General features: G+C 40.0%; 3 protein-coding genes across 6 annotated transcripts; 1 reads left to right on the top strand and 2 right to left on the bottom strand.

Annotated features, from left to right (window-relative positions):
* Positions 1-1361: 1361 nt before the first annotated feature.
* PIH1D2 (PIH1 domain containing 2) lies at positions 1362-8269 on the bottom strand. Its single transcript, XM_005901532.3, has 6 exons — positions 8024-8269; positions 6807-7009; positions 6280-6403; positions 5603-5848; positions 4080-4345; positions 1362-2340 (listed from the first exon to the last, which is right to left on the bottom strand). Exons 2-6 carry the CDS (start codon positions 6981-6983, stop codon positions 2206-2208), a joined length of 948 nt encoding a protein of 315 aa, XP_005901594.1. The 5' UTR covers positions 6984-7009; positions 8024-8269; the 3' UTR covers positions 1362-2205.
* A 20-nt stretch (positions 8270-8289) lies between these two features.
* NKAPD1 (NKAP domain containing 1) lies at positions 8290-20515 on the top strand. Of its 4 annotated transcripts, none has more exons than XM_014480046.2 (6): positions 8290-8414; positions 9789-9865; positions 14928-15028; positions 16557-16706; positions 17651-17704; positions 18136-20515. In XM_014480046.2, the coding sequence occupies exons 2-6, from the start codon at positions 9797-9799 to the stop codon at positions 18638-18640; spliced, it is 879 nt and encodes a 292-aa protein (XP_014335532.1). In that variant the 5' UTR covers positions 8290-8414; positions 9789-9796; the 3' UTR covers positions 18641-20515. The 4 variants fall into 4 exon arrangements, with proteins under 4 accessions (XP_014335532.1, XP_070240330.1, XP_005901590.1 ...); XM_070384229.1 differs by having other exon boundaries at positions 8401-8976; positions 18139-20515; XM_005901528.3 differs by having other exon boundaries at positions 8401-8976.
* Positions 20516-20718: 203 nt separating this feature from the next.
* On the bottom strand, positions 20719-22747 carry TIMM8B (translocase of inner mitochondrial membrane 8 homolog B). The gene is made up of 2 exons (XM_005901527.3): positions 22593-22747; positions 20719-21116 (listed from the first exon to the last, which is right to left on the bottom strand). Exons 1-2 carry the CDS (start codon positions 22674-22676, stop codon positions 20949-20951), a joined length of 252 nt encoding a protein of 83 aa, XP_005901589.1. The 5' UTR covers positions 22677-22747; the 3' UTR covers positions 20719-20948.
* Between the last annotated feature and the right edge of the window lie 4 nt (positions 22748-22751).

Genomic DNA, 22751 nt, shown 5'->3' with positions numbered 1-22751 from the left:
TGGAGAAGGAACAAACTTACGACAAGGGACCATCAGTAGTATGAGCCACATCTGGTTCAAATACATGAAACTTCAAAGATAATTCATTATTTGGTAGTGTTTATGGCTCTGTTGTTCCCTTGAGAGAAAAATTTAAAAGTTGCATTCTAATAAAAATTGTTCTGAGTTAAAAATTAACCTGAGCTATAATCTAAATTTGGATTCAGTTTATTTCCCTTACCAGATGGAATGAACAAGTCTTAGAAATAGTGTTTTGGTTCAAATTAGATTGTTTGAAAAATTAAACTATATGTTTTCAACATGTCTTGTCTAATATTTTTGATTTTTTGGTAATTATTTTTCACATTAGATTTTTTAAGACCAGGAACAGCTATATACATGGTAAGCTCTTAATACAGATACATTTTGAGTTTATAGAATTGGTAAAATAAGTTCTGAATTTGGGAGCATATAATCTAACCTTCAGGCTCAAGGAGCCCTCTTGTTAGGAGGTGGTACATAGCAAGAAGGAAATGTGGTCTGGCTCTGCTAGCTATAAACTCCATTCCTGAGGTTTGTGAATGAAGTAGTATCCCAAGGCCTGGACTACAGAGGTTGACCAGTGCGAGTGGTCCCAGGAATGTGCTGTAAGGAATTCTCATCACTCAGTAATGCATAAACTCTGGAGGACATGAGAAAATAATTACTACTGATTCCTAATCTCTAAAGCCAAGTTTGTAGAAGAGTCTGGTATCTAAATCAAGGATAATTCATGACCATCTCAAAGTTTTCAGTTTTGAAGAAGAAATATCTTGATAAGATTCAGATTAAACTGCTCAACTGTTCATTATTAGCTGATGCTCTTCCTGACCAGAGTTTTGCTTTTTGTAGGGAGGGGGAGGTGAAGATGTTGTAAGTGAAGGTATTTTGGAAAACTAGGATGTAAGTTTACCATTTTATCGTTAAGCATGCTAGATCTTGTACTCATTAATAAGTACACAATTACATAACTCCTGACGTAAGTAGCACCTAAGTGTGAGAGTGCAAGAGTAGAGATTCAGCTATTTCTGTGTAAGTAGGTATAGGAACTTATAGAAATTAAGTTTGACAGTGATTTTGTAGAAGAAAAGCTCAAAGTATTCTAGGTCTTTTGAAGGATAAGTATAGCATATCACAGTTCTAGAAAACTTTCCAACTATAAATTATCCTATTGCTAGAAAAATTCAAGTCCACACCAGGTTTAAGAAAATTACTCATTTCTGATTATCACAGGTCAGTTACTGTTATCACACACTTTAGTTTCTCAAGTTAAAAGTTTTAAAATTAATGAGAACTTTATTTAAAGACCTTATGTTGAATTAGAAACATAATTACAAGGAGAGTGTTTTGTATTTAGAAAAGACAAGGGATGTTTAAAGTTTGGTGTGAATGTTGCTTACTTGGATATAAATTGGAAAACATACTTCTGTATTGAACAAAGAACTGATGGATGAATGGGAGTAAAAGTACATCACTTCTGTATTTTAAAAGTTATTTTCTTAAGAGAAAGGCACTTGTCCCAAAGTCAGCCCCTTTGCCTTAAATTAGAGTTGGATGTATTTTATGTCTTACGTGTAATAATACCCAATGACTGTCACTGCATCGCTTTATCTAATCCACAGACAAGTCCATACCTGATATTAAAGGGAGGTAGGCCTGGGTGGCTTGGACTCCTGGCAGAGCTTGCTTTATAGAAGTACAGAGGTTCACAGAAGCAAAGGTTTACACATTACACTGGTCCTACATCTTTACTGCTGGAGGAAGCTTTCACCGCTAAGGTACATCTTGGTAGTAAAAAACTTCTTGCACAGTCTGGTATTTATTCCTGATGCAAGAATTTACTAGAGACAAAAATGTTTTCAACTAGTAAACAAAGAATTCTTACATATTATAATACCTGGAGACAGACTTTTCCCAAATGGTATTTAAGTTACTTGAGGCCATTACAAATATCTTCAAAACAAGTATATCACGGCAGTACTGTTTTTGGTAGTTTCTGCTTAATGCCAAGTTTACTTGAGGAGAAAGAATTTTAAAAAGCAGCTGATGAGAAAATCTCATTCCATCAAAAGAAACTCCTAGAAAATGAAACTTAAAAGTTTTTAAGATAAACCTCTTCACAGATAATGGAGGCCCTCTAATTCACATGACTTTCACAAAAAACTCCAAATACTTGATGCTTTTAACTTACACCAATGGCATCGTGACAATTAAAGTGGCTTTCTCTTTGATAAATTTTGCTGTAGTCATTTCAGTATCCACAGATTCTGGAAGGTTTAGATATAATCTGTACTTTTCAGAGACCTCGATCAATATATCATCCTAAAAAAAAATAAAGAGCGATTTTAAAAGATGAAAATAGAAAAGTATTTCCTGGTTAGAATTTGTTACAGGTTTATTGTTCCCAGTTATTCACTCCTTTTCCATAAGAAGAGGGTCCACTTATGAGCAGTAAAGGTATTGTAAATCCCTGAGATTCTGAGGTGGTGGTTGTTCAGTGCATTAAAAGTGAATTGATAACAGTACCAGAAGATGGATGCTGCCATTATAAATTATGTGGCATTGACTTCACAGCTGACCAGCAAGCAGCAAGAAAACTTGCTGGAGACTGGAAAGATGGTGATCTATGTTTTATGGTGATAACGCCCTTAGCACAATAATTTGGAAGACAATCTACCTCATTAACTTGTGTTTTTAGGTACAGAAATGGGAAAATAGAATGTTATTTGCATGCGTTGGTTCTGTTGGCTACATTTAACAAGGTACTACAAAAAGATGAAGTTAGAAAAGTTCTCAATTTGCAAGGGAATATAAAGAATTGAAAGGGAATACTGGGGGCAGGAGGAGACGGGGATGACAGACGATGAGATGGCTGGATGGCATCACTGACTCGATGGACGTGAGTCTGAGTGAACTCCGGGAGTTGGTGATGGACAAGGAGGCCTGGTGTGCTGCAATTCATGGGGTCACAAAGAGTTGGACACGACTGAGCGACTGAACTGAACTGATACAGAGCCCATAAATTTTAAGACTTGAATGAAAAATGGAACCAATTTTTATTTTCAACCAGTAATAAAATTGAGAAATAACCTTTCAGCCTCAACATTCCATGGGCAGCAAACAGGTTGAGTAAGCTCCTCAGCACCAAATGACAGCATAGTCTTCAACGCTCTTTTCAGGCATGGCTAAGGTAGATTATGAAAGAGAAAAAAACCTCCCAAAGAATGGAGCTAAAAGTCATGGAAAATAATGGAACTAGGAGGCTAGGTAATCAAGGAAGCTTGTCAAGGGACCTCAGCAAGAACATCCTCTACCTCCGGGAAAGGGACCCTTGTACTATCTGCCTACCAGGATTTTAGAATTGCTGAGTATCAATAACTACTGTGTGTCTTATAGTTTTCCAGTTTCTGAATTGAGACTGTGGATTGTGGTTATTCTGTCTCCATTCTACATTGTTTGATGCATGGGGTTACAGAAATAGATAACTTGTCATTGCAGTTCATGCAAATTTTGTCTAATGCAGATTATGATGGCAAAATCTTGCACTTCAAAGTCTGATACTGGGATTGGAGATATTTTTCTTGGAAAAAGAAGCAAATACTTGTGACCAAGAGGGTGGACTGTGGTAGACTGTAGATTGTTGCTTTTCTTTTATAAGAGGATTTATGCATCCTTATTATGTAACTTCCAGTGACTGCTTGTGAGAAGAATGTTCTTCCCAGCCGTACTGATGTAGGACTTGGCCTTCTGACTTACTTTGATCAATACAATGTGAGCATAAGCAATAGATTCCATATCTGAGAGGAAGTTTTAGGATCTATTGCATGGTTTCACCATTTCTATTTCCCTCTTCCATCAGAATGACTTGTCTAAAGTGAAAATTGTTCTTTCACCTTGTATCTTAAAATGTGCAGCACTCACAGAGCAAAGCAGGATGAGTTGACATGTAACCTGAGCAAATTATTGTAAGCCACTGAGATTGTGGAGTTTTTTTTTTTACTGCAGCATAACACAGTGATTATTGACTGATAGAAATTTACAGTATTACCTATTCAGCTTACCTCAGAAACACTAAGGTCACAGAGAGATACTGAATTAACACCAGGTAATTCAACTTTTAATTCAATTTTCAGAGGTTTCTCATTCTGATCTGCCACAATTTTTAATTCATAGGCTGGTCTCATCATCTCCACTTTAATCTCTGTACTAGAAATCTCTTCTATCAGACATGCTGTTTTACTTGAAACTTGGTCTTCTGGCAGTAGAAGTTGAGGAAACTGATCTGAATTGCTCACAGTACTGCTTCGTATCTTTTCAAGGGTTAGTTCTTTATTTGAAAAAAGGAAAATGAAATCACAAAATTAATCAACATGAAATACTATCAGGCATTGAGCTGTAACAGTGGTAGTGTTAGCCAAGACAGCAGACAAAGCTGCAGGTAAATTGGTTTGGGAATCTGAAAAGATTCTTAAACCAGACAATCTGGTTTAAAAGTTTGCAGGATTTATCTTTAAGGACATGCTAATATTTTTTAAAATTTTATTGAAGTATTGTTGATGTACAGGGTTGTGTTTAATATCTGTGGAATAGCAAAAAGACCCAGTTACATGTTTTTCATATTCTTTTCCATGATGGTTTATCATAGGATATTGAATATAGTTTCCTGTGCCATACAATAGGACCTTGTTGTTTATTCATCCTATATATAATAGTTTGCATCTGCTAATCCCAAATTCCCAGCCCATTTCTCTTTCCCTTGCAACCACAAGTCTTTTCTTTATGAGCCTGTTTCTTAGATAGGTTCATTTGTGTCATTTTTTAGATTCCACACATAAGCGATATCATATGGTATTTGTCTTCCTCCTTCTGATTTACTTCGCTTTGTATGATAATCTCTAGGCCCATCTATGTTGTTGTTGTTTAGTCACGAAATTGTATCCGACTCTTTTGAGACACTATGGACTGTAGCCTGCCAGGCTTCTCTGTCCATGGGATTTCCCAGGCAGGAATACTGGAGTGGGTTGCCATTTTCTTCTCCAGGGGATCTTCCTGACCTGGGGAGCTGACCCACGCCTCTTGAATTGGCAGGCAAGTCCTTTACCACTGAGTCATCAGGGAAGCCTCTGTCTATGTTGCTGCTGCTGCTGCTGCTGCTAAATCGCTTTAGTAGTGTCTGATTCTGTGCAACCCCACAGATGGCAGCCCACCAGGTTCCCCCATCCCTGGGATTCTCCAGGCAAGAACACGAGTGGGTTGCCATTTCCTTCTCCAGTGCATGCAAGTGAAAAGTGAAAGTGAAAGTGAAGTCGCTCAGCTGTGTCCAACTCTTAGCGACCCCATGGACTGCAGCCTACCAGGCTCCGCCGTCCATGGGATTTTCCAGGCAAGAGTACTGGAGTGGGGTGCCATTGCCTTCTCCAGCATCTATGTTGGGACATGCTAATATTTCTAATATCTCATATTTATATTTTTCTATCTTAAATTTCTCATCTTTTAAAATTGCGACTTCTAGTTTGCAAAATGTACACCAGAAGCAAAAAGCATTTTAAATCAGATCACTTTCCATTACATTTCATTAACTTACCGTTTCTCATTTTCTCTCTTAAGTCTGCGGGATTGGTTTGGATTCCCATCAGATTTTGTTTCATTCTTTGAATGCTTCCTTTTATTCTAAATTTGGTAATATAGTAACAGTTTGAGAGAGTAAATTGGAATTGTTCCTCAATGCATCTCATGGCCATCCGTATCAGTTGATCTTTTTTCACTTGGTCTTTCTCTGCTGCCTGGAGAACATCAGGATGATAGGCAACATCGATGACTGTGTAAACATCTGTGTGTGTAATTCAGAAGGTGTGAAATGAAGACAATTTGTTTTAGTAATGATATCGTCAGGTAATATTTTAAGTCATATCCTGATAAAGATGGAAAAGTATAAATTCTATTTCTGTATCTTCAAAGATAATCACAATGGTGCTATATATATAAAATTCCAATTAGAGAATTTCTTGGCATTTTATATGAATTAAAATAGCTCATATTATTAGGAAATTAAATAGTATTCAATTTTCACAAAGTACCTTTATTCAGTTCAGTTCAGTCGCTCAGTTGTGTCCGACTCTTTGCAACCCCATGGGCCCTTATTATTCATTGACTATACCATGACCAAATATGTAATGCCTTTTTACCACGTAAAATCTGGCCCATGCTTATTCCCACATCCCAATTTTTAAAATGTGCTTTCTCTCCCATAATTCTATGTACCTGATGTCTCAGATATATCTTCTGGTCTGCCAATACTTAGAGGTACTGGATGAGTGGCTGATTCTGGAGCTGGGATCCTTTTCCACTGACATAGGTTGATAAAAAGTAATTTTTCTTTCGGTTTCTAGAAAGCAAAAAATTTGCATGTCTCAAAATCCAGTTTTTAAAATTTTAAAAAATATCCTAAAGGTAACTCATCACAGAGTTACCTCCCCAACCAAATAAGTTCTCTTTATTTGAAAAATCTCCAACTATGTTATTCTCTATTAAATAATTACATTACTTTTGATTTTTATTCTAGCAGAAAAATGACTGATTTGGGGATCTCCAAAATGTGTCAAATATGAAATTCCCATTCTTATTCCATCAACACTTTCACATTACATTCAATTTTCCATTATTCAGAGTGACAGTTTCCCTCAATGTTCTTATGTTGAAGTAGTAATAGCTAAGGGTAAGCCATTGTCTGGTTATTCCAGGACCATTTCAATCAGGACTTCCTTTCTCTGGGCACCAACTCTACATACCAGGATCCTGGTTTGTAGACAGAGCTGTGGTTCTGGGGCAGCACAGAGCTCTTTCCCCTCTTTGAGCTGCTGTTGAATGAACTTCTGATAGCTCTCAGGGTTACTTTCAGCCAGATCATCTAAGAGGTTCCAGAACTGAGTAACCTGGGTAAGCAGACCCTTTGAGGATGACTCCATGATTGAGATGAATAGACCTCTTAAGCCTGTGGAAAGACATGACTTAAGGAAGAAAAAAATCTCCCCTCAAATCTATTCTTTGGGGGGAGGAGGAACAGTTCAGGGGCTGTTTCGTTGAAGTTGACAGCTATTCTTAACACCAGTGCCTAAAAGATTATGGATCAGCACTGTCTTATCTTTTCCTTATACTCTATTTAGTACCCTTTTTTACATTCTCAAGATGCTCTCTCAGATAGTAAGTCCTTAACCTCTGCATAGACCATCACAAGCCTTGCTGCTGCTGCTAAGTCGCTTCAGTCGTGTCCGACTCTGTGCGACCCCATAGACGGCAGCCCACTAGGCTTCTCTGTCCATGGGATTCTCCAGGCAAGAACACTGGAGTGGGTTGCCATTTCCCTCTCCAATGCATGAAAGTGAAGTCGCTCAGTCGTGTCCGACTCTTCGCGACCCCATGGACTGCAGCCTACTAGGCTCCTCCGTCCATGGGATTTTCCAGGCAAGAGTACTGGAGTGGGTCGCCAGTGCCTTCTCCGCTTGAGAGGTCAGTTAAAGTTTGAATTTCTTGGGATTTTCTTGTTTCAACACCCGGGTATATGCTAACTGGGGCCTGAATTTGCTAGAAGTGTGCTGTGGGTTGAGGGTCACATGAGACTTTCTCAATCCTCAGCATAGTTTAGGAGTTAAAAGCATGGACTCTGCAGCCAGAATGCCGAGATTCCACTCTTAGCTCTATCATTTACTAGCTGTGTGATCTTGAGAAATTAATTTACACATGTGCCTCAGTTTATTCTCCTCGAAATGGAGGCGATAATACCTATCTCATAGGGTTATCGTGAGGATTAAGTAAGCTAATACGGAGAGGCTGGAACACCTGCCAAGAATAATATTCTTTATACCACTGGATATAACCTCTCTCTAAGCCCCCTCCGTCAATGGAGACGTATCTCACAGCATCCACAGAATGAGGAGGATTCTCCAAATACTACATTAAGATTAGACTAAATGGGAAATTTAATTTTTCCAGAGGTCGGCGAACCTACCTCTTCCTTTGGTTTCTTGACAAAACGCGACGCCTGTTACCACGGTAACCACATTGGGACAACCTCTAATTGAGTCCGGAAAGCTCCAGACAGAAAGGTCTTATCTTTCTACATCCAGTTCCCGAGTCTTCTCCTTTTGGTTCTGGGCTTGCTTTTCGGCTTAGCCTGACCCACTTCTTTTCCAGGAGGGAAAGAGGTCCTTTTGCCTCCCGTTCTACCTCTGAGGACTTCTAGAGTGTCCTGGAAACCCTTCTGTGGGAATCCTCGGGACTTCTTTTGGTGGGAAGAATTTCCCGTGAGCACCACTTCCGGCCTGGAAGGGAAGTCAGCTCCCTCTTCTCCCAGAGAGCTTCCTCCCCCCCAACCCCGCCACGCGAGGCTGCGGCGCACGGTATGGGTGTGTTTGTGTGTGTTTTTGTGGGGAGGGCGTTTGGAAGGAAGGTTACCAGGAGCCCCGTGGCCGCTGGGGAGCAAGGGTCCCGGTGACGAAGATAGGGGTAGTTTCTCTTCCACTTGGAAGCTCCCCTCCCCACCCCCACTTCAGCCACTCTAGATACAGCTTAGGGCCCAGTCGAGGGTCGTACCCGTCCAAAGCGTCCTTATCCCTTTTTGGGGAGTGAAACCCAACCCCTGGGATAGTCCCAGACGAACGTGAGCGGGGAATGCCCCAGCCAACCCGGCCGCCCGAATTCCGCTCCGGAGCAGCCCCCGGCCTCAGTCCGGAGAGAAATCTGCCTGTCGGCCTGGGCTGAGGGAACGGCGGCCGTGACCTGGGCCACGGGTGAGGGCGGAATAACCGGTGGGAAGGCTGCGTTTTCACGAAGGACTCGGGTGAAGCTGCAGAGCTGCCTTTGAGCCCTGACTCCTTGGCTTCCTGGGTCGGAGGAGATCTTGTAATGGAATGGTTCTTCGTCTCACACTAACAAGATGCCTGATTTCCTCAGGATCGAGGGGTGAGTGAGCGGTGGGGTGGTTGCCCAAAGCCCCTGATAGCTACACACGTGAATATCTCTGTCATTTATTTTTTGGAGGCTTCTGGACAAAATAGAACATAAAATTCCCTTGAATGAAGCAGTGTAGGGCATCTTTGCAGTTGATGTTTTTAGGGGTCAGTTTTTTTTACTGTTCACATTTGTGGCCCTGACGCTGTTAAATCTAGGTGTTTAACTGCAAACTAATTGAGATTTGGGAATTGATTTCTAATCTGAATTTTGTTTGCCCTGGACTGTGTGCCCTGGGGCAAGGTATGGCTTTAAGGGAATGTCATCTACAGAAAAGGAATGAAGGTGAAGTGAAGTGAAGTCACTCAGTCGTGTCCGACTCTTTGCGATCCCATGGACTGTAGCCTACAAGGCTCCTCTGTCCATGGAATTTTCCAGGCAAGAGTACTGGAGTGGGTTGCCATTTCCTTCTCCAGGGGATCTTCCTGACGCAGGGATCGAACCCCGGTCTCCCTCATTGCAGGCAGACAGACGCTTTACCATCTGAGCCACCAGGGAAAATAAAACAGTTATTTTAACGATTAAATAAAATGGTGCTCTTGAAAGCACTTAATTTGGTGCAGTTTCAGAGAACTCCAATGTACATTATCTCCTTTCATCCTCACATTAGTGTGGACAGGTGTTTTCCCCTTTTAATGGTGAAGGAAAAACTATTCCTCAGGACCACTGACTTCTAGTTCAGTAATCTTTTCTTTATCTCATGCTTCATAGTGATAAAATATAATATATTAAATTATTAAATGTTACTTATTGATTCATTTCAGGTTGAAGAATGTCCCGAGTTCCTTTGGGGAAAGTCCTCCTGAGAAATGTCATCCGGCACACAGATGCTCACAATAAGGTTAGAGATACACCTTAGTTATTCCTCATGGTTAAGGAGGGCAAACAGTGTGCTTGGAGGGATTTTTGTACAGCTGGAAGAGACAAAGATAAATAAAATAAATAGAATATAATTTGGTAAGTATTGTAATGTAGACATACACAAAGTGCTTTCATCCACTGAGGAAGGAATAATGAAATCTGCCTTGGGAAATTGGGAAAGGCTTCACAGAATGGGTGGTATTTGAACTGCTGATATTTGAACTAGTTCTTGATGAACAGGTTCAAGTTTATCAGATGTCAAAGATCATTCAGCACAGAGGAAACATCATGTAGTAGTATATGGTAAGGAGCATGAAGCAGTTAGGGTAAGAAATTGTATGCATCTATAACGTAGAGAATTTGGGAGATAATGGCAGAAGGTGAGGCTTGAGTGGTGAATTAGAGTTGGATTGTGATGCTTGGAGATCAGACTATTTCCTGTAGGCAATAAAGAAACCATTAAATATTTTAAAGCAAGGTTTGAGATGTTCAGTTCAGTTCAGTCACTCAGTCGTGTCTTACTCTTTGCGACCCCATGAACCGCAGCATGCCAGGCCTCCCTGTCCGTCACCAACTCCCGGAGTCCACCCAAACCCATGTCCATTGAGTCGATGATGCCATCCAACCATCTCATCGTCTGTCGTCCTTTTCTCCTCCTGCCCTCAATCTTTCCCAGCATCAGGGTCTTTTCCAATGAGTCAGCTCTTCGCATCAGATGGCCAAAGTATTGGAGTTTCAGCTTCAGCATCAGTCCTTCCAATGAGCACCCAGGACTGATCTCCTTTAGGATGGACTGGTTGAATCTCCTTGCAGCCCAAGGGACTCTCCAAGAGTCTTCTCCAACACCACAGCTCAAAAGCATCAATTCTTTGATGCTCAGCTTTCTTTATAGTTCAACTCTCACATCCATTCATGACCACTGGAAAAACCATAGCCTTGACTAGATGGACCTTTGCTGGCAAAGTAGTGTCTCTGCTTCTTAATATGCTATTTAGGTTGGTCATAACTTGCCTTCCAAGGAGTAAGCATCTTTTAATTTTATTGCTGCATTCACCATCTGCAGTGATTTTGGAGCCCAGAAAAATAAAGTCAGTCACTGTTTCACTGTATTTATATTTTAGAAAGATGATTTGTTAGCTGGGGAGGGGATAGATCAGATGGGTTGAAATAGTAGAGAGGCCAGTTAGGAGATAGTTGTAGTATTTCAGGTGAGAGATGATGAGGGATTCACATGAAAACAGTGATAGTAGGGATGAAGATGAAGAATTTAGGGACTGGAGTTCAAGGAATTTGATGATTGATTGGATGATAGTGATAATTCTAGAATCAAGTATAACCACCTTGTGTGACTGGGTGAATGATGATGATGATGCAATTAATTGAGATAGGGAATAAAATAAGAGACAGATATGATGGGAAAGGTAATTAATTTGGTTTTGAACATGTTGATGGTAAGGTGCTTATAGGATATCCAGACAGTTGGCAACTTAGACTTGGAGGAAAGGAGAAAAATTGAGACTGGATATAAAGGTTTGAGGGTTACTGATGCACCAAGTGATAGAGGTCATGAGAGCAGATGAGGTCAAAACTTTAGTTGTCTTTGGTGAACTCTGTGCAACTTCTGTTTCAGTTCAGTTCAGTTTCTCAGTGATGTCCAACTCTGCGACCTCATGGATGGCATCACGCCAGGTTTCCCTGTCTATCACCAACTCCTGGAGCTTGCTGAAACTCATGTCCATTGAGTCAGTGATGCCATCCAGTCGTCTCCTCCTCTGTCATCCCCTTCTCTTCCTACCTTCAGTTTTTCCCAGCACCAGGGTCTTTCCAGTGAATCAGCTCTTTGATCAGGTGGCCAAAGTTTTGGAGCTTCAGCATCAGTGTTTCCAATGAATGTTCAGGACTGATTTCCTTTAGGATTGACTGCTTTGATCTCCTTGTAGTCCAAAGGACTCACAAGAGTCTTCTCCAGCACTGCAGTTCAAAAACATCAATTCTTTGGTGCTCAGGTTTCTTTATGGTCCAACTCTCACATCCATACATGACTACTGGAAAAACCATAGCTTTGACTAGATGGACCTTTGTTGGTAAAGTAATGTCTCTACTTTTTAATATGCTGTCTAGGTTTGTCATAACTTTTCTTCCAAGGAGCAAGCATCTTTGAATTTCATGGCTGCAGTCACCATCTGCAGTGATTTTGGAGCCCCCAAAAATAAAGTCAGCCACTGTTTCCAGTGTTTCCCTATCTATTTGCCATGAAGTAATGGGACCAGATACCATAATCTTCGTCTTTTGAATGTTAAGTTTTAAGCCAGCTTTTTCACTCTCCTCTTTGACTTTCATCAAGAGGCTCTTTAGTTCCTGTCTGCTTTCTTCCATAAGGGTGATATCATCTGCATATCTGAGGTTATTGATATTTCTCCCTGAAGTCTTGATTCCTGCTTGTGCTTCATCCAGCTTGGCATTTCATATGATGTACTCCCCCCCAAAAAATAATAAGCAGGGTGATAATACATAGCCTTGAAGTACTCCTTTCCCAATTTGGAACCAGTATGTTGTTCCATGTCTGGTTCTAACTGTTGGTTCTTGACCTGCATACAGATTTCTCAGGAGGCAGGTAAGGTGGTCTGGTATTCCCAACTCTTGAATTTTCCACAGTTTGTTATGATCCACACAGTCAGAAGCTTTAGAGTAGTAATGAAGCAGAAATAGATGTTCTTCTGGAATTCTCTTGCTTTTTCTGTGATCTAAAAGATGTTGGCAATTTGATCTCTGGTTCTTCTGCCTTTTCTAAATCCAGTTTGAACATCTGGAAGTTTTGGTTCACACACTGTTGAAGTCTAACTTGGAGAATTTTGAGCATTACTTTTGCTAGCCTGTGAGATGAGTGCAATTGTGCAGTAGTTTGAGCATTCTTTGGCATTTCCTTTCTTAGGGATTGGAATGAAAACTGACCTTTTCCAGTCCTGTGGCCACTGCTGAGTTTTCCAAATTTGCTGGCATATTGAGTGCAGAACTTAACAACAACATCTTTTAGGACTTGAAATAGCTCAGCTGGAATTCCGTCACCTCCACTAGCTTTGTTCATAGTGATGCATCCTAAGTCCTACTTGACTTCACATTCCAGGATGTCTGGCTCTAGGTGAGTGATCACACCATCGTGGTTATCTGGGTCATTAAGATCTTTTTTGTACAGTTCTTCTGTGTATTCTTGCCACCTCTTCTTAATATCTTCTGCTTCTGTTGGGTCCATACTGTTTCTGTCCTTTATTGCATTCATCTTTGCATGAAATGTTCCCTTGGTATCTCTAATTTTCTTGAAGAGATCTCTAGTCTTTCCCATTCTGTTGTTTTCCTCTATTTCTTTGCATTGATCACTGAGGAAGGCTTCCTTAACTCTCCTTGATATTCGTTGGAAGTCTGCATTCAGATGGATATATCTCTCCTTTTCTCCTTTGCCTTTTGTTTCTCTTCTTTTCTCAGCTATTTGTAAGGCCTCCTCAGACAACCATTTTACCTTTTTGCATTTCTTTTTCTTGGGGTTGGTTTTGATCATTGCCTCCTATACGAGTGTTAGGAATCTCCATCCATAGTTCTTCAGGCATTCTGTCTATTAGATGCAATCCCTTGAATCTATTTGTCACTTCCACTGTATAATCATAAGGGATTTGATTTAGATCATACCTGAATGGCCTAGTGGTTTTCCCTACTTTCTTTAAGTCTGAATTTTGCAATAAGGAGTTCATGATCTGATCCACAGTCAGCTTCTGGTCTTGTTTTTTCTGACTGTATAGAGCTTCTCCATCTTTGGCTGCAAAAAGTAGAATCAGTCTGATTTTGGTATTGACCATTTGGTGATGTCCATGTGTAGAGTCATCTTTTGTGTTGTTGGAAGAGGGTGTTTGCTATGACCAGTGTGTTCTCTTGAACAATATGAAAAAATGCAACTCCTAATTAGATTGCAGATGTTATTATTGTCCTATCCCCTGATATTTTGATTGTGAGTGAGCGTGTAGCTGTTACATAAGCAGCTTCTGCAATTGCTTTAAACCTCTCCTAGTTGGATGGTAAGCTTATATTTGAAAACAGTGATTAAAAAAGGTAAATTGAGTGCAAATTTAACAGAATATTATAGGAGGGCTTAGAAATAGCTGATTGTTCTTTGTGCAGCTGTACTCTGCTTTTCAGGAAATTGTCTAACAGTTCTCATGCTATTTGTTTTGTTTTGCTTTGTTTTTAACAAAAATTACTGTGTTGTAAAAGAGACATAGCCTAGAAAGTTGAAAGACCAGTCTTTATTGGCTTTTTGACTTTGGTAAAAATCTATGAGCTTTTGTTTCTTCTCAGTAAAATGTAGTAATAGTACCTTTTTTTTGCTTTCCTTGTAAGATTGCTTAAAATTCAATAGAGATGATACAATTAAAATCACAAAGCATTTTAGAAACATAAGGGATTATCGTTTTCTAACTGCAGCATACTTGGTTAATAAGGTGAAGAGTGTATCTATGCAGGGGTTAAAAAGCTCTTGTTGCTGCAGAATTCTACATAATTGAGATTTACTGAGTTGGATTGTTTAAGCACTCTAGAGAAACCAGAATTTGTTTCCCAGGTTCCTGATCAAAACACAGTTTGTAATCCAATAACTAGTGCAGACTTTATTTGCAATTACTTTTCTGTGATGTAAAGTGTTATTTTTATTAACTTATTTTTTAAAAATAAGTTTATTTATTGGCTGAACTAGGTATTCATTGCTTTGCACAGGGACTACTCGTTGTATGGACTTCTCATTTTGGTGGCCTCTCTCGTTGGAGAGCACAGGGTCTGGGTGCACAGCACATGAGCTCAGTAGTTGGGGCTTTCAGGCTCCAGAGCACGGGCTCAGTAGTTGTGGCAGAAGGACTCAGTTGCTTCGCAGCATGTGAAATCTTCCCAGACAAGGGATCGACCCTGTGTCCTCTTCATTGGCATGTGGATTCTTATCTACAGTGCCACCGGGGAAGTTCTAGTAACTTATTTGTCTTTCTTTTTTTTTTTTTTAAATCCAGATACAAGAGGAATCAGATATGTGGAAAATAAGAGAACTGGAGAAACAGATGGATGATGCTTACCGGGGGACCAAAAGGAGAATGTTACCCAGCAGTTCAAGGTGAAGTTGCAACTCTGAGAACCAAAATACTCTCATCTCATTCAGAATCATCAACTTTTGTTTAAAAATATGATGGTGTGCTAAAGATAGATGAATTCAGTTCTGTGAGTCTTTTAAGACTTTCCTTTTTTCATAAATCTTGACTCAAGCATACAGGTAATGGCTATGATGCATATAGCCCCACTCTTTGTACTTATTTGGAATGGAGAACTTAAAAATTCTGCCTTGAACAATTGTAAACGTTAAGGATTCTATGGATTCTGACCTTACCTGATGGCTTTTGACTTAAGATTTTCTATGAGCATGTTATGGTCACTTAGCTGATCATTCACACCTTTGCCTTTTTAGTCTTTCATCCTCTCTCTGTGTTTTCTTTATCTACTCACTGTCTTAGTCACACAACCTTTCACATTACCTTCTTAATAATTTGAGTGTGAGTATGAAAGATTATGTAGGCTTAGTTGTCTTACCTGTGGACGTATAGGAATGTCAGAGTGTTGGAACATCTCCTGGGCCTCATATGCCTATTGGTGTAGAGCTGTTGTATGAAAAATGACTATAAAGTTATCAATGCTGATTTCTAAAGCCATCCAGGAACATGGTTAATAATAGTGAGATATTTAAGGAGTGTGCCTGCTGAGTGTGTGGACTTTGGAGTGATTGTGTGTGAATAGTTTTCCACAAGAAAGTATTCAGGGTATCCATGGTAAACATGGCAGGGTCTCAACATACAAATAAATACCTTTTCAGTCTGTTTTCTCTCTGAGGATGGTTCTTTGAGAATTTGGAAGTACTTAGTGCAGATGATGATTTGTGTTGGTTATTCAATTCCAAGTAACATTCCAGAACAAAATACTGTTCTTTTGGAGTGGATTATTAATGCCTGTCATGATGAATAAGTCTTTAAAACATAATTTCTTTAGGGGCAGTTTTTTGATTGGCTCATTTCCCATTATAGTCCTACAGCTGTAACAGTGCCTCATAGGCATGTAGGAGGCCCTTAAACATTTTTGATAACCTCTTAGCTGGCTTAGTGACTTGTTAGTGGGATTTTGTAGGCACAGGCTAGATTAGTAGTTCTTAACTGTTTTTCTAGTTCAATATATTCATGGGTTACACCTTGCTACCACTGTTACTGTGATCTAATTACAGTAGGAGCTGGTGTTAGGGAAGGGAGTGTATCTCAAAATCACTGGGGCAGTTTGAGATGTCCCCAGCTGTGATTATCGGTCTGCTTCCTTCAGAATCAGTGAGTGAGGTATAACATGCCTCAGTCCAAAAGTTATTTTGTCTGTCCTTTGCAGTAGGAGGGGTAGTGATGATCATATTTTCATTCTATAACTGTACAAATTAAGGAAGGACATAATGTTAAAAAGATATATATATTTTTAAGTATCAGGTTATAAAAAAAGTATTAGATTGTTTTGGTCTCCTTTTAGCTTGTTCAGTGAGTTTTGTGCATGATATTCCATAAAGTAACCTTACAGATTGCTTCTGTATCTAAAAGTTCTTCTCTTTTCTCTTATAGCCGGATGCGCAGTGATGGTTTTGATGAAGAAAGTCAAAGAGACTACTGGAGGCCAAAGAATGAAATTTGTGGAGCACTGGATGATGGTTTTCTTAAGGCTAAATCCTGGAACAAGAAGTTATATGATTATGAAGCTAACATGCCAGACAGGTCTGTGACTAAATTCTTATGACCATTAGTGATATTTGGCTTGAGAATGTGTACTTTTTAAAAATTATCCCTGCAAAAGCTTATTACAGAAATGTTCATAACATACTCATAATAGCCAAAAAAGTGGAAACCCAAATGTCTGTCAGTTAATGGATGGATAAACAAAATGCAGTATATGGAATGGTAATGGAATGCTATTTGGCAGTAAAAGGAATAAAGTACGTTACATGCTAGAACATGGATGAACCTTGAAAACGTTATGCCAGGTGAGAAAAGTCAGACACAAAAGGCCACTTATTATATGATTCTATAGAGAAAAACTAATAAGATTATGTAAAGTTTAAAAATAAAATAAAATTAAAAAAATAAATAAAAAAAAAAAAAAAGAAAGATTAGTGGTTGCCATGGGCTGTAGGAGATGGAGGAGTGGAATAACTGCTGATGTTTTTTTGGGGGATTGTTTTTTTTTGGGGTGATGAAAATATTATAAAATCATAGTGGTAATGGTTGCACAACTCTGAATATGCTAAAAGCCACTGAATCATACTCTTTAAATGGGTGAATTTTATGGTATATGGATTATACCTCAATTAACTTATTCAAAAAAGTTGTCCCAAGGTAGACAGCATTATGTTATAAAGTGCTTTTAGAGAAGTATTTCACAACTGAAGAGCAGCATATTAAGAGTTCCTCAGTGTTTCAAGGAAGAGAATGGCAAGTTTTCTTACAAATGGATAAAGGAATCCTTTGTTTCTGAAATTAGAGTGTATAGTATGGAAAATGTAACCAAGTTACTGATCTATAAATGTGGTGTTGGCTCTTCCATATCTTTTTTTGTTCTGTGTGTGTCTGTGTATGTATACACTTCTAAGTCTAATTTGTCTTAGTTTTAAGAAATGTATGCATTGATTTAGTAATATGTGTAATAAAACGTTATCTTACAGATGGGGCCACAGTGGATATAAAGAGTTATACCCTGAAGAATTTGAAACAGACAGGTAAGGCAAGTAGGCTTACTGGAAAAAACTTAGAAACTAAGATTAGTACAATGTCTGAATTATAAATGAAGTTCCTAATTTTTTACCAAGTATATGACATTTGCCATTAAAAATGTAACCAGAGAAATAGGCAGTTTAGTTGGGAGAGGACTGGTATTTTGCCTTTCCCTGACATTTGGCATATCTGTAGCATGTCGGTTTTATATACAGTGTTCCATACAGTAACTCAGTATGGCAGATAAAGATTTTTATCTTCATTTTAAAAATGAAGAAACAAAACTCAGTGATAAAGTCTGATGGTAAGCTTGTATCAAAGTTTTTATTTAAAATTCAGAGGTTAACCCCAACTTCCCATTTCGAAAGCAGAATATAAAAATTATATAAATACACTTTATATTTTCTACAGTAAAGCAGTTTTTCTTTTTTATTAGTAGTGATCAGCAAGATATTACCAATGGGAAAAAAACATCTCCCCAGGTAAAATCATCTACCCATGAATCTCACAAACACAAGAAGTCAAAGAAGTCCCACAAAAAAAAGCAGAAAAAGAAGTCACACAAAAAACAGAAGAAGAGCAAAAAGGAAGCCACAGATATAACAGCAGATTCCTCAAGCGAGTTCTCGGAAGAAACTGGGGCTTCTAGTACCAGGAAAAGGAAGCAACCACACAAACGCAAGAAAAAATCCAGGAAAAAGTCTCTCAAGAAATCTCCTTTATTAGAGGCAGAGAGTGACACTTCCCCATCAGATGATTCTGCATCCAGCAGTTCTGAGGAAAGTGAGGAGAGAGACACTAAGAAAACCAAAAGGAAAAAGAGAGAGAAAAAAGCCCACATCCCTGTAGTTAACAATGAAATACAGGAGAGGACAAACAAACGCACAAATTGGAAAGTGGCTACAGATGAAAGGTCTGCCGAGAGTTCAGAGGATGACTAAATGAGAAAGCAGCATTCATGTTTTCTGCATGACTCTGGATATTTACAGTTCTTACACCTTGGGGTTTGCCAGTGACGCTACTGCTCGGCACAGGGCCTGAGGTTAGAGCTGTCCTGTGCCATCTATATATGTTCTGACAGACGTCTTGTCTAGTTTGGCCTGTTAAACTTGATCCTCTTACTGTTAATAGGGAATCCGTTATTTTGTTATGAAGGTTTCTTGAAGAGATTATTTTTTGTGATTAATCACATTTAGGGTAGAGTGCATATGCAGCAAATTAAAGGACCCAGAAAGTTGAATCCAGTAAAGACCTGGGTATACCAGTCACAGTGTTGAATTTGGGGAAAGCAAGGGCTGGGGTCAAGAGATGGATTGAGCTAGTGCTATATAGAATGGTATGAAGAGGAAATATCGTGTTGCTCTTGTTTATTATATAATAGGTGCCACAGTTTGTCTTTAGCTTTGGTGCTTTGATCTTTTCTGTATTTTGGCCCCACAGATGTGGTCCAGTTTACTTAATAAGGAAATGAGCATAAGAACAAACATTTTCAATTCATGGTAACATCCTTAGACAGCTGTTACTGGTAGAAACTAGGGGTTTTTGTCATATTTCCCTGCTGGACAGGGTCTGTGGCTATACTCAGTATACCCCTAAACATGGGTGATTGGATAGTAAAAGGTTTTCCAGTTCCACTGTTTATTGCCTAAATGCACTTGTATTCAAAATTATTTCTTGGGTAAGTTGTCTTGGGTAAGTCCTTAACCAAATGAAGAATTAGGCATCAGTCGTGCTATCTCATTGTGCACTGAAAAGGATTCAGGGCAGCAACAGCCATTTAAATGTTGTCTTCCTTGTTCATTTCTTAGTTAATGAACTTGTAGATTTCCCTTGAAACTAGGTTGAATCGATTCCAAAATGAATAGGCTTCTCAGGGACATATCCATTTCTTCCTAGTCTGCCTTTGGATTAAAGCACCAAGCAAAGATCTTGTTATTTCCCTGTGCTATAATACGGTGATCCTACTATGTTAACTCTTAAGAAACTAAACTCGCTGGAAGAAGGCTGGCAGAACACAAGTGAGTTTTATTTACTATGGCAGAACAAGTGACATTGTTTTTTCCTGGCTGTCACTTCATGGGCTGAGTAAAAATCTTGAAAGCTCAGACTTTTTGTCTTGGTTCTGCCATTAGTTGGTTACGAGGTTTGGAGCAGGTAAGTCAGCCTCCCTGGAACTTTCCCCATGTGTAATACAGAAATACTTCATGGTAGCCTGACAGTGTATGACACCAGCAATAGCCTATGACAACATTCCATGAGGTGGTAATATTTTGTAGCTCTGAACTATTAAATTGTTCTCTTTACAGAACAGATTTCTAATAAAATGCTTAGTCATAAACAGTTGGCCAGAGGTTCCCTAGCCCTTGACTCTAAGCAGGTGCTACCTTTTGGGATATTTATTTGAAATATTAGTACTTTGGTACTGTTGCAGATGTTCCATGGTGCATATTTTTAACATTGAGATTAAGGGCCCAAGTAGGGAAGAACAGTCTATAATTACTACCTCTTAACCTAAAGCAATTGTTTTCTTCTTGGTGTAAGTGAAATCTTTGTGGGAAGGAGTTTTCAGCTCCTGGGTTTGTTTTTTAGCACTGTTTCTGTGCTCTAAAAGTTTTGATTCTAAGCGCAGACTCAGGAAGATGGGCCAGTGGAACCAGGCTTCTCCAGGAAGTTGATTCTGTTTAGGTCTTGACTTTCTCTTCGTCTCATACTAGCAGGCCTCTTTCCCAGTGAACACACATCTTGCCTGTTTTGCTTTTTGCCATGTTTACCTTTTCTTGGTCATGTATAAGCAATAAAGCTGTTTTCTGTTTTCACCTTTCTCAACCCCAAATTCTCTCTGATGCCTTAGGCTAAGGCTTTTGATGGTTCTTCCCACCCCCTTAAATATGGCTTAGGATGGCTCTTCAAAACCTAAGATCTCTCATTTGCACTACTAATGGCCTTGGAACATACTTAATTGTAATGTTCCTACCAATCAGAGATCTATATATTAAATCCTAAAATGGGATTTAAAAAAGAGAGTTGGAGAATTCACATTTATTGAATAAACTGTTGTGATACAAGATGGAATTTCTGAATTCCCAATAAATAAATTTCACTTTTTGAACATCTGATCTGTTCCTTTTTAGCACCAACGGGCTTGGTAGCTGCCTGAAGCCAACCCGACAGACTGGCCGCCTTCCCCCGCAGGCCCTTCAGGCTGCTTAATCAGTCCTTGGCTGCTGCTGTTACTCTTCCAGGGGTGGCTTACTGCCCTCCTCTCTGTACGATCTGGGCAAACCGACTGGTGATAGCAAGAGTAGTGTCAATGAAGCGGTCCACACAGCTAGAGAGACAATTTTCAGTACGAGAGTCTAAGCGATTCCCTGGCTTCTCCACACATTTATCCCAACATAGCTCCATGAAGTGATGCACCTAAGAGGAAAGAAAAACAGTAACCACTTGGGGTCTGCTGACAGGCCTTATCTATGAATTTCCTTCCCACTTTTCTCATTTTCTGTCACCTGACTAAACCATTCTTTGACTCTTTGCTCACTTCCTAATTTGTCACCAATACAGTCCAACTCCTCATTCCTACCCTGCAACAATACTTTCATCCTCTCCTTGTCTATTTTTCTCCTTAGTAACTGAAAAATAGGTACTTTCGACCAAGTCACCCCAGTGCTGGCCTAATGCATCAGTTTCTTTGTCAGCCACTCAGGGCACTCCCTTATTTAACACCCAACCAATGTGTTTCAATGAGGTAGGTCCATACATAGCATACTTAATTTGGCCCTCAACACTCCTCCCTAAAGGTTTTTCCAGTTTATTATCACCTCCTTGAGAGCACGATTATTTTCTGCGTCACTTCCTTAATCAGATTGTAAAACTGCAGGCAGGATTGATACCTTCTTTATTTCCAAACTGACACCAGTGTAAGCTGGGAAAGCTATGGTACCAATTAATTCCCCCAAACCACTGCACTCCTCTCATTCTAAGCCTATTCCTAAGCAGTTCTTAAGTCGTTAACCTTTTGGGGGGTCAGGGATATATGTGAGAATCCAATGAAGGTTACGGACCCAATCTACAGAAAAATGCACACAGAAGCACAGAAAATGTGTGCGCTTTCAAAATGTTCAGGACCCAAAGATTTCCAACCAGGGTTCTTGCCACTTATCTTCCGCGAGCCCTCCCATTCCCACCACCTCCACTGCCCGCAAAAGCGGGGAATAACCATTTACCAAGGGCTTAGCTATTTCGGGAGGCTGGGGTACTAAGTAGTTAAGTCAATTCTTTTTGCGGTCCTAAAGGATGACTGTGACCTCCATTTAAGAGGCAGGGTAAGTAATACGTCCAAAATCATGCAGCTAGTAAAGGTCAAAGCCGGGGCTGGAACTATGCTCCGAAGCTCTTGTTCTACCTAAGTCTACACTGACTACTTCAGCCCACTTTTATCCAATGATGCTCTACTACTCTATCGTTTTCAAATACATTGCATATGATCCTCGACATCCTGTGAGGCAGCAGGCGACTGTGAAACCAAGACCTACGGTGGATGGGTATTTTTAGGGGCATGTGGCCTGTAAGGGACAGAGCAGTATGAGAAGCTGGGTCCTCCCAATGCCAGCCTAGAGAGCTCGCCACCAAACTAGGCTTCCGTGCACTTGCGTCACCCGAACCTTTTTGCTTCGCTTTACACTTTCTCTTTCCCCTACGCTAGGCTCACAGGGCACCTGAGCACTGCAGGTAACCAGCGGCAGAAGTGACTCGTTTCTTTAGTGAGCAGAACCACGCGCAGCAAGCACGGAGCGGCTGGCGGCCGCCCCACGCCGCCAGCGTTCAGAGCTCCGCGAGTGCCTGGGACTTGTACTTCACCCTCCTTTCTCTTCACACTAGTCCATATCCCCGCACCTGTGCAGTGAACTGCGCTTTCTGCTGTTCGGCCGCCACCAGGCGTTGCAACTCGGCTTCATCCGCCTCACCCAGCTCCGCCATCTTCCGTGTCCAGTTACCGACCTTCCGAAGAGTTATCTGCGCATGTGCGGCGGGCCCGCGCCAACCCCAACTTCC

Source organism: Bos mutus, chromosome 15, assembly GCF_027580195.1.
Source record: "Bos mutus isolate GX-2022 chromosome 15, NWIPB_WYAK_1.1, whole genome shotgun sequence".
In the NCBI taxonomy this organism is placed as follows: domain Eukaryota; kingdom Metazoa; phylum Chordata; class Mammalia; order Artiodactyla; family Bovidae; genus Bos; species Bos mutus.
This window is presented reverse-complemented; position numbering and strand designations above follow the sequence as displayed.